The sequence below is a fragment of the Engystomops pustulosus genome, chromosome 1 (genome assembly GCF_040894005.1).
Source record: "Engystomops pustulosus chromosome 1, aEngPut4.maternal, whole genome shotgun sequence".
NCBI classification, from domain to species: Eukaryota; Metazoa; Chordata; class Amphibia; order Anura; family Leptodactylidae; genus Engystomops; species Engystomops pustulosus.
Genome location: NC_092411.1, coordinates 57,123,670 through 57,135,694, shown reverse-complemented (window position 1 = coordinate 57,135,694; position 12,025 = coordinate 57,123,670). Strand labels below are relative to the sequence as shown.

General features: G+C 42.5%; 1 protein-coding gene across 1 annotated transcript in view; it reads right to left on the bottom strand.

Moving 5' to 3' along the window:
• DMXL1 (Dmx like 1) overlaps window positions 1-9,380 on the bottom strand; it is an 86,532-nt gene extending 77,152 nt beyond the window's left edge. The window contains exon 1 of the mRNA XM_072141105.1: window positions 9,033-9,380. Within this exon, the coding sequence (XP_071997206.1) occupies window positions 9,033-9,119 (87 nt within the window). The 5' untranslated portion in view covers window positions 9,120-9,380. The remainder of the gene's footprint in view (window positions 1-9,032) is intronic.
• Window positions 9,381-12,025: the final 2,645 nt, after the last annotated feature.

Genomic DNA, 12,025 nt, shown 5'->3' with positions numbered 1-12,025 from the left:
GTATATATGCCTGTATGTATGTATATATGCCTGTATGTATGTGTATGTGTGTATATATGCCTGTATGTATGTATATATGCCTGTATGTATGTGTATGTGTGTATATATGCCTGTATGTATGTATATATGCCTATAAGTATGTGTATGTGGGTATACATGCCTGTATGTGTGTATATATGCCTGTAAGTATGTGTATGTGGGTATATATGCCTGTATGTGTGTATATATGCCTGTATGTATGTGTATGTGTGTATATATGCCTGTATGTGTGTATATATGCCTGTATGTATGTATATATGCCTGTAAGTATGTGTATGTGGGTATATATGCCTGTATGTGTGTATATATGCCTGTATGTGTGTATATATGCCTGTATGTGTGTATATATGCCTGTATGTATGTATATATGCCTGTAAGAATGTGTATGTGGGTATATATGCCTGTTTGTGTGTATATATGCCTGTATGTATGTATATATGCCTGTATGTATGTGTATGTGGGTATATATGCCTGTATGTGTGTATATATGCCTGTATGTATGTATATATGCCTGTATGTATGTGTATGTGGGTATATATGCCTGTATGTGTGTATATATGCCTGTATGTATGTATATATGCCTGTATGTATGTGTATGTGGGTATATATGCCTGTAAGTATGTGATTTCTGCATGGCCCCCTTCCCCTTCAAAAATATATACATATTTGTACAGACATGATTATAAAATCACATGCATTTACACAGTCATATATACACACATTTATATATTATACACACACTAGTGCACATTTACTAAGGGCTGTGCGCCACTTTTCTGTCAGACTTTTCTGTGGTGCATTCTGTCAGGACAGTGCAGGGGGCACCAGATTCATGAAGAACGTGCGGCAGAAATCCTGAATCTCACACCCCCTGCACACTACACAGGACACTGCACATAGTACACACTGCACTGTGCTTAGTAAATGTGCACCAGTGTGTGTATAATATATAAATGTGTGTATATATGAATGTGTAAATGCATGTGATTTTATAATCATGTTGGTACAAATATGTATATATTTTTGAAGGGGAAGGGGGGCCCCATGCAGAAATCCGCTATGGGGCCCAGCCTCTCCTAGTTACGCCCCTGCATGAAATGCTGTAAATTCACCACACATGATCAGACCTTATGAAGGTCATCCATACTCTGCCAGAATTTGACTTTGGAATTGACCACAGATTCTGCAAGTTTTAGAATGGAGGAGGTGAATTCACAGCAAACTGTGCAACAAAAGTTACAAGCAACACATGGAATTGATGCTGCATTACTTTTACCTGCTGGTTTAGTTTTCAGCGAAATTTTAGTGTCACAAAGTCCATCAGAGGATAACCGGTACCGGACTGAGGGTGGAGCTTTTATCCCACCAAAAATCCTACAATGCCTCAGAACTTGCACTTAGGATAGGTCATTAAAAGGAAAGGAGTTGGGCAATGGCCACCAGTCAATACTAGTGAGGATAAAGTATGGAGCCAGAAGCAAACAGCGCCGCACAGTCCACACAGGCCGTACTGCACCATTGCAGCTTATACCACCATTAACACAGAGTTGAAGACCCTGGTATTTAGGTGAGGATCCTACAGGGAACATAGATACCATCTAACACTATATAACATTTGATATCAATTTTATTCATTTTCTTCCTGGGGCACCATTATTTATCTGCTGGTGGAAAGTGAAGGTATAATGTGCTGTAATAAGTAGATTAGATTCTGCCGCAGTAAATCAATGTGAACAGCGTTTGTTCTGGCCTCACAACTCAGGATACTTGGGAGTAATTTCATTATTACAATTGTGGAAAGCAAATGTCAAACAAAATCCAGGAATCTATTCAACGTCTGGAAGGTAAAGCGGAGAGCCATTGCCTCGAGACAGACAGATATTACCAGAAGGTGCGTTAAAATGATATCTGGCAGCGGAGGTTTCCTCGCAGATTGTAATGGCTTTGGGCTCCTGGTTATAGAGCAAGTCTGACACCATAAACACATTACACAGTCTAATAGAAAGGCAGATAAAATGAAAGATAATAAAATTAAGAGGCTTCTAAGCTTTAGGAGGAAGATTGTTCTGCATAGACTTTCCTGTAGAGATTGTAGATCACCACTTCTCCTACAACCTGCTCCACACGTGATGATGCCCAGGTCAGGGTTCATGTAGTTTTCTGATGCCATGACGCCACTCATGTTATCCATCCGTAAAGAAACTTTAAACATTTTTTTCCCATCACAAATTTACGGGATCCATCTCAAGCTAGAGTTGCTGTATTGATGGCCGATGTCATAAAGATCAGAGATATAGGGGTTTCAAGGTGTGCAACAACGATACCCAAGACAATCTCTTTTTGTACTTTATTTGGGTGTAGACAGGACACTGCTCACAAGGGCTCCTCTCAGCTACGAAATTACCTTATTTGTTATGTATACACAGTTTTACTAGCCTGTGCTTTTTGGCTGCAATACCTTTATCTTCTGTATGTTACATGTAATGTTTTTTTTTTTGGGGGGGGGGGGGCTGGGTCATCTAATTTTTTTTTTTTAAAGGGATTCTCCAGTGACATACAAGTTAGGGGCAAACTTGCTGATCGGTGGGGGTCTCTGTGATAAAAGCCACCACAGATCACGAGAATGGGGGTCTGTATTATCCGGTGATGAAGAGGGCAGCCAGCCAGCGCATGTGCGACTAGTAACTCTCACTTCGGGGTACAGACCACTGTGCAGCCAATCATAGCACTTTAATTGTTTCATTGTATTGTGTTTCAGTTGTATTGTGATGAGTGGAGTTAGTTGCAATACAATTTACTACCCATGGTCAGGAGCAGAGCTTCTCTCTAAGAAAGCAGCAATGTTTATCAGCCTTTAGACAACCCCTGAAAACTGCACCAGATTTATGATTCAGCATTGGACATATCTGGTGGTGTGTGGTTTTCAACAGGTGCTAGCTAGCGATGATCGGACTGGCTTCAGTTCCGGCTACTAGTACTGCTTTTTTGGGCGACCCAAAGTCCATTCAACACTTATGCTCGCCTTATTATTTGCAATTATCCTTATTCTCTTCTATGGGCTCATGTCCACAGCTGTGGATTCCTCCGCCCTGTGCATGAGCCGACTGCCCAGCAGCAAATGATTTTGTGTGCAGTCTTTTAAAATTTTCCATCGACTTTGCACAAACTCAACAACACTTTTGTTAAATCTGCCCCAGTGAGTGCAGACAGCGAGTACAAACACGTGCAGACCCTCGCTTCCAAATGTAAAAGTTTTTAATGGAACAATTCATACTGCAAAATTTTTAACAGATTGTGTGATGTTCCACTGAAAAGTAGAGAATATCCTATTCTGATGCGTCATCACTGATCACTCATAGACGCTTATGCCGCTTGGTGAAAAACGGATAACATGGATGCCACTTGGTGAAAAACGGATAACATGGATGCTGCTCGGTGAAAAAACACAGCTGAGCATGGTCTTGTTCAAGGGAATTTAACCTGTTCTGTATTCAAACATGTCTGTAAATCATTTTTATTTGTTACACAATTTCATGTACCGTATTTACAATGCCTATTTCTTTATGAATGTGAAAAAATAAACAAAGACTCAACTGGCCATAGACAGGACTGCAACTTACAAACACAGAACGGTGTCAAAATGTGTCGGATAACAATAATCTAGGTTTACCGTATATAGCACTAACATATTCCACATCGCTTTAGAATGAATGATCTGTTTTAGAAATTCTGTCTACAATAATTTTGTTACACAAAAAAAAAAAAATTAGCCTTCATACATCAAAAACTCATGTTAATACAAAAAAACGTTCAAAAGCAAAATATGTTCGAAAGGTGTACTTTTCATTCACTAACTATTAGATTGTATTTTCTTTATATTAAAATCCATTTTTGTAGAAGCAGAATACAATGGAGGTGAGGTGACCCTGCCCGAGGCTACAGGTGACTTTGTCCAGAGCTGCCTGCTAGTCATCAGCAGTAAGCTGTGGTGAAGGGCGAGCATGCTGACCCACTCCAAAATATAGTACACACATCCCCAACCCCTCCCCCAATACACCCGCACGGAGACCACAATCTGTAAGAGTGGATCCCATTTCAGAGAACTTCAGCTACACCTCTACAACAGGGACAGACAAACCTAATATTAGAAGAGGGAAAACACGAGAAACATAAGACACTTCAGCCACAATTCACATCAGAAAGCTCAACTACGGATTTTGACACAGAATTTGGGGTGGATTTCCCAGTAAAAATATGCTTTTAAAGGACATCTACCACCAGGATCAAAGACTGAGACACAAATTGAAAGTTAAGTTCCACGCTCAGTCCGAATCAGTCGAATCATCTGACGGCACAAACCAAATTTGTGTTGCATGAAAGCCAGCGCAGACACTGGTTAAATACCTGTCCAAGCCATGTAATCCCCGAAAAGTCAAACAGTCCGACTAAAGTGAACAGCCCGACCAATATAAAATGAGCCCCATTGTGTGTACCCCCTGGCAAGATCTGCCTTTCTTTTAGCTTATAATGAATTAAAAATTATGCATACAAGTCTGAGTGGCTCTAGGCTCTATTAAAACCTATAGAACCGGGAGCTCAGACTCATTTGCATAACTAAAATCCCTTTAAAAGAAAAGAAAAAAATCAAAAAAAAAACAGGCATAATAAGCTAAAAGAAGAGCCGATCCGGTCAGAGGGAGTACACACCAGCATGGCGAGTGTGCTTGGTTTACACTCCTTGATCCTGATGGTAGATGTCCTTTTATTCTGCAGTGTGAACACATCCATAATGATAGGGGTAAAGCTAGCATGGGAGAAGAAATTTCCAGATCATAAATGGGGATCAACATCCACAGACATGAAGAGGAAACCTTGATTACTAAAGCGCGAACATTTTCCCATCACTTATAATGCACAGAAACGTGAACAGAGAATCAAACATCTCAGGTGGGATCTGGCCGAGATTGAAACATTGATCTCCAAGCTGATAGATTGTAAGGGTCCCCTATTTGTCCAATAAGCTTTGCATAATGTACAGTACAGTGTGTGTACCTGGGGACTGTCCCTTCCTAGAGTAAGAAATAGTATGGGTTATAGTATGGTGTGTGGGTTAGGGATTTGAGCGACCATAAAGTTAAAAGATCATTGCAGACCTTAAAATCTCATATGAAAAATGTTCTAAATGGCAACACACTATAATACCGGAGGGGAAAAAAAAATAGCTTGCAGACCACAAAAACGGATAGCCTGAGGGCAACCGAACAATTTTCCCTGACCAAAAGCATACAATTTGATGTGTGGTTAGTGAGCAAGTTGCCTTAGGCCCAGTACACATTTCTGTAATACTCTCAGTTTTAGGAGGGTGTAAGTGGGACAAAATAACAGCTGCTCAACTACTTTATCTGCTGTAAAAAACAAAAGGTCTAACATAACCTGCGAAATGCAGGTGTGAACTTAGCCTTAAAGGAAATAGAATCAAAATCAAGCAGAAAGAACAGGGGCCATTGCTCATAGATGCAGCCACCCTTAAGATGCAGGTATCCTTCCTTCTAAAATAGTCTTTTAAAATTATGTTAATGAGGCTTCATTAAAGGAGCCCCTCAGTGATATCTTTTCATTCGCCGTTACAATGAGCACGCCCCCCCCCCCCCCTCTAGGGCAGTGATGGCGAACCTTTTAGAGACCGAGTGCCCAAACTACAACCAAGACCCACTTATTTATCGCAAAGTGCCAACACAGAAAATTAATTAGTGATTTATACTCCCTTCTCTGTCACAGCTTTCATTGATACCAGCACCTGAGGACACCAATAAAGCAGAAAATAGAATAAATTTGGATGATCATTGTAGCTTCCCCCCAGAGTCCCATAAACAGGAGGAATTGTCAGGGCCGAAGCAGGAGCTACAATGATAATCCAGATCTGTCCACACATTCCCACTCCTCCAGTAGTCCCAGGTAGAGCTGTCACTTTAAAATAGCTCTGTGCACAGCAAGTCTGAGACTGCAGGAAGATTGTCTTTTCTGGTGATGTCCTGGGTGCCTACAGAGAGGGCTCCGAGTGCCACCTCTGGCACCCGTGCCATAGGTTCGCCACCACTGCTCTAGGGGAGACCTCCTCTGATCATTTAACAGCCTGTGAAAAGCAATCACTGATGGCCTCTGGAAACCGCCCAGAGCCATGAGACTTATTAGCATAATTTTAAAAGTTGATTTTTGAAGGAAGAAGGACATGGATAATAAATATAAGATTCCCACAGTCACGGTGCCTGGATCTATGAGTAAGTGTCCCTGGTTTATCATGATGGGTTTGATGTTGTTTCCATCCTTCTGCTGACCATTTGCCAGCCTTTCACTTTGTCTGGCGAATCCATAAAAACAGTGACACACGGAAAACGTTTGTAAAAATGTACAACTCAGTAAAAGTATTACACATGGTTCACAGATCCCTTGTTTGCAGCACAGGTTCACGTGCAGGTACACTTGTTCCTAGTTGTCTTGGTGGATGGAGAATAGCTGCATACACTACACACAGAGGAGAATTTGCTCAAAAAATTATTATTATTCAAAAGCATCATCAGGATGCAGGTACTGACACATTGGATGCTTGGCGACTGTGGGGGCTACAGAAAAAGCTTTAATTGTGCGGCAATAAGTGGACATCTATTAAAGCGATGCACAATTTTCATCAGAGGGACGGCTTTAAGAGAGGATCCTCCTGGTGTCTATATGAGGATTGCACCACCATGAATTACTATTTAAAGCCCAGAATTGGAAGTCTGGGTATGTCATGTGTATTAGGAAAGTCCACCACCATCTCAAAATGTATTTTAACCCCTTAAGGACGCAGGGTTTTTCGGCTGATTTCTCGTTCTCCAACTTCAAAAATCCATAACTTTTTCATTTTTATGTGTACAGACCTGTGTGGGGGCTTATTTTGTGCATAACAAATTTTACTTTCCCGTGATGTTATTTAATTTAACATGCCGTATACTGCGAAGCTGAAAAAAAAAGTCCAAATGTGGAAAAATTGAAAAAAAACGTCACGTGCGTCACGTTCTTGTGGGCTCAGTTTTTAAGACTTTTTACTCTTCGCTCTAAATAACATGCCTACTTTATTCTTTGGTTCGGTGCGATCGCGGTGATACCAAATTTATATAGGTTTTATTGTGTTTTAATACATTTTAAAAAATTAAACGAATGTGTACAAAAAAGAAAAAAATTTTTTGCCATCTTCTGACGCTAATAACTTTTTCATACTTTGGTGCACGGAGATGTGTGAGGGGTCATTTTTTGCGAAATGAGGCGACGTTTTCATTGCTACCATTTTGAGGTCTGTGCGACATTTTGATCATTTTTTATGTTATGTAAAAAGGTGTAAAAGTCGCATTTCGGACATTTGGGCGCCATTTCCCGCCTCGGAGGTCACCGCCGGCCGTAACCGTTTTTATATTTTGATAGATCGGGCATTTTGGGACGCGGAGATACCTAATATGTTTGTGATTTTTACTGTTTATTATGTTTTATATCCGTTCTATGGAAAGGGGGGTGATTTGAACTTTTAATATTTTATACATTTTTTTTATTTTTTAAACTTTTTTTTTTTCCACTATTTTTTAGACCATCTAGGGTACATTAACCCTAGATGGTCAGATCGCTCCTACCATATACTGCAATACTACAGTATTGCAATATATGGCATTTTTGCAGGTCATACATTACAATGAGCCACTGGCGTTAAGGGGTTAAGGACATCTACCACCAGGATGAAGAATTGTAAACCATGCACAGTAACATACTGGTGTGTGCCTCCGCTGCCAGGATCTGCCCATCTTTTAGCTTCTTAAGCCCTTGTTTTTAAGAATAAAAGTCTTTAAAAATGACGCAAATGAGCCTAAAGGGCTTCAGCCTCCTTAACAAACGATGGAACCCGGAGCCCCAAAGCCTCATTTGCATAATTTTAAAATACTTTTTTTTTTTTTTTACTAACCAGAGAATAATAAACTAAAAGAAGAGCAGATCCTGCCAGAGGGGACACACACCATATGTCAGTGTGCTTGGTTTAAAATACTTCATCCTGCTGGTAGGTGTCCTTTAAAAAAAAAAAAAAATTCCACCTTGTCATCTAAGAGACCAAAATCTATGTAGCAAGTTAAAACATTAGTTGTATCAAATAACGCACATCACCACCAAGTAATAATAAAGTATTATGAGAATATATTGTGCAAACTGGAGGAACCAGTTAGTCAACATGGACGCACCAAGCATTCACATGAGCAATAATTAAGGGGATATTTTATACTAAATATTTAGCCGTTGAACCCATACTATTCCATAAATGTCCATTTCCATTATGGAGAGAACAAAAGATTGTAAGGTCAGATGGTCAATGATTGGTACAGGACATAGGAGGACACGCAGTAGACTTCTAAAGAGATAAGCGGCGCCTGATATATACGTACTGCCGCTTATCAATATATACTGTAATTACCAGGTACTGATGGCAGGATGGGTTAGATCTTAGATCACCATATATAAGGGGAATGTAAATATTAGGTGGATCAGTGGAGAAATTCAGTGTTATGAGATATATACATACAGAACAGGTCTCTATAAGTGATATGTGCAAATATATAAGATACTTGAGGGTGAAGAAGTCACACACCAGCAGGCCATAGCTACATAGGACAAGCCATAATATACCGGTTATCCTGCTATAGACTCTTAGCCCCGAATAATAACATGGGTGCTAAGTGACAAACTATGGGACCCCAGCGTTCATGTGACCTGTCACCCCATACACCCATCTCTGACCACATACTCCTCATTAATAGGGTCCTAGCAATGAGACAAGTTGTAAATGCAGTAAAAACGCAGAGATATAGGATGGGACGGGTTATGGCAGGGATACTGGTAATAGCACAGAGTTCACACAGTGCGGTCCTGACATAATGTGGGTGCAGGGTGTAAAGTGCCCCGAGCCGGGGGTCTCTCACCGTGATGGGCTGCTCCTGCAGGCTCCCCACAGAGAAGCAGTTATCCCCCGGGTTGACGGCTCCTGTCAGCACCTGGTGCAGATTCATGGTCCAGCGGCCGCATAGAGCCCGGCACAAAGCATGAGACTTCCCGGAGTGGAGGTCACTGACAGGAGGAGCCGCGGACTCCCGCCGCAGGACAGGTGCAGCCGGCAGGTAGGAGGAGGAGGACTACTGAGGAAAACGCAGAGGCGAGCAGGACCCAGACACTGAGGTAACCACTCTCCCGCACTGCGCATGCGCGCCGCTCTCACTGCACCTTCGCTGCCGTCATCTGTGCGCCAGCTTCAACCTCTGAAATCCTGCTCACCGCGCCCTCTAGCGGCCAGTGTGATGTACTGTGTGATACACAGGAGAAACTGGAGTCGTGTCACGGAAGGACGATTGTGATTGGATAACTTTTTTCACGGAAAGGCGGAGTTTGCAAAATGACGTGCTGCGCATGCGCGGTGACCGCAGGATCACATGCGTTTTCTTCGAGCTGTCAGAAGCTGTGTAATATGTGGTGTCCATGGGCGGCGCCACCGTGCAGGCTGCATGTGTGACCGGTGCGGGTTTTGTTGTGTAACTGGAAAGTTTTCTTCACTACAGTGAAGTGACAGGGAAGATTTGCACCCAAAAGTTTTGCATAACCCCTTCTCCCTTACCATTTACAGACCCCAAATAAATGCCTAAATAAACCTCTCTGTCGCTGAGGGCACATTCACACGATGCATTGCATTGCGTTTTTTTATGCTTTTTTGACACATTCAAAAGGCTTCAGCTTCACATGTTGAAGTAACATTGCCTTTTAGCAAATGCAATGGAATCGCAATGTTACTTCAACATGTGATAAAGGTTGAAGCCTTTAGAATGTGTCAAAAACGCATCAAAAAATGTGACGCGGCGCTTTGTGTGAATGTGCCCTCTGGATGGGAGACAGGCAGCTGTGCAGATTCATAGGTGGAGACTACTGTCCACCCCATCATCCATACACAGCAGGACTATCACTGCCATGATCCGTAGACACTGCAGTACTATCACCACCATCATCCATACACACTGTAGAACTGTTATCATCATTAACCATACACACTGCAGGGCTGTTACCGCCATCATCCATACACGCTGCAGTACTATCACCACCATCATCCATACACACTGTAGAACTTTTACCACCATCATCCATACACACTGCTCGACTGTCACGGCCATCATCCATAAATACTGTGAGACTGCCATCATCCGTACACACTACAGAACTGTCACCACCATCATCTGTACACACTACAGAACTGTCACCACCATCATCTGTACACACTGCAGGACTATCACCACCATCATCCTTACACACTACAGGACTGTCACCTCCTGTTTTATTGGAGGTGCGGGAGCGGGCAGGAAATAAGCCTTACTGCTGATATTTTCTGCCCCATGAATGCCCTGAATTAAAAAAAAAATAAACTCACCTCAGACTCCGCGTTCCTCCGGCTGATCACTGCAGCGCACACGGAGTAAGGTGTCCAGCGCTGGCAGCTCTGATACTTCTAACAGCCATGACAACCAGGTGTGGACAGTGGTTGTCCGCACCTGGCAGTGGATGGGAGGATGGGGCGCGTGCCAGCAGTGAGGGCTCTGCGTGCCCTCTCTGGCACCTGTGCCATAGGTTCGCCACCGCTGATATAGGGGAATGGTCCATACAGTGCCACGCTTCAAATAGTGCTGTGCTTCATACAGTGCCACGCATCTTTCTCTGCAGATTTTACATGCAGCATATCACATTCTGCTCTAGAATTGACCTGCAGATTTCATCAAAATTAAAAACAGTGGAACACTTCATACAGTGCAATGCTTCATACAGGGGAACGCTTCATACAGTGCAATGCTTCATACAGGGGAACACTTCATACAGGGGAGCGCTTCATACAGTGCCAAGCTTCATACAGTGCAATGCTTGATACAGGGGAATGTTTCATACAGGGGAACGCTTCATACAGTGCCATGCTTCATACAGTGCAACGCTTCATACATGAGAATTCTTGCTGTGGCCATACACTGCAGAAATGTTTTGTGTGACCGTAACCTTGGGACTGTTTATTATGCCCAAGTTTGATCACAGAGACTTGGCTCATACGTTTCCCTTATTTACTGGCTCAAACATGACTCAAAACCTGAAACCTGAGCTCTACTGAATCGGTTTTGGACATGTCCTATCCATTGTTTAAATAGCGAACACACATCTTCACCCAGGTCAACATCTGCAAAATAGTTTGTATGGTTGCATGGGTTTCCTCCGGGTCCTCTGGTTTCCTCCCACACTCCAAAAACATACTTATACTAATCAACCTACAGATTAGCTTGTGAGCCCCATGCGGACAGGGACCAATTTGTCATGCTTTGTGCAGCGCTACGTAATCTGTAGGCACTATATAAATAAAGAATTATTATCTTCATCTCTTTATATGCGCTCATACACAGAGCTTTGGTTTCCGTAGCCCCAAGAATGAACCGACAGTCATGTCAGTGGAACTCAAATGACAAAGGAGTGTTCATGAGCAGGAGTCTTAAAGGGAACCTCCATCTACTCTGACTATGGATGATAATGGCATATGATAACTTTATAACAATGCCATGTCTATAGTGGATTCAGCTCCAGAGATGGTTCCTGACACTCATTGGGGCTCATTTACTAAGGGGCCGAATCGCCGGGTTTCCCGAATATTACTGATTTGCGCCATTTTTCCCTCAATTGCCCCAGGTTTTTGGCGCACGCGATCGGATTGTGGCTCATTGGTGCCAGCTTGCATGCAACGGAAATCGGGAGGCGTGGCCGTCGGAAAACCCGACGGATTCGGAAAAAACACGGTATTAAAAAAAGAATTTGTGTCAAGCACTTACATGCACCGAAGAGAAGAAGGTGAACTCTGGCGGACCTCAGCGCAGCAGCGACAACTGGTGGGCATCGGGCGCACGGA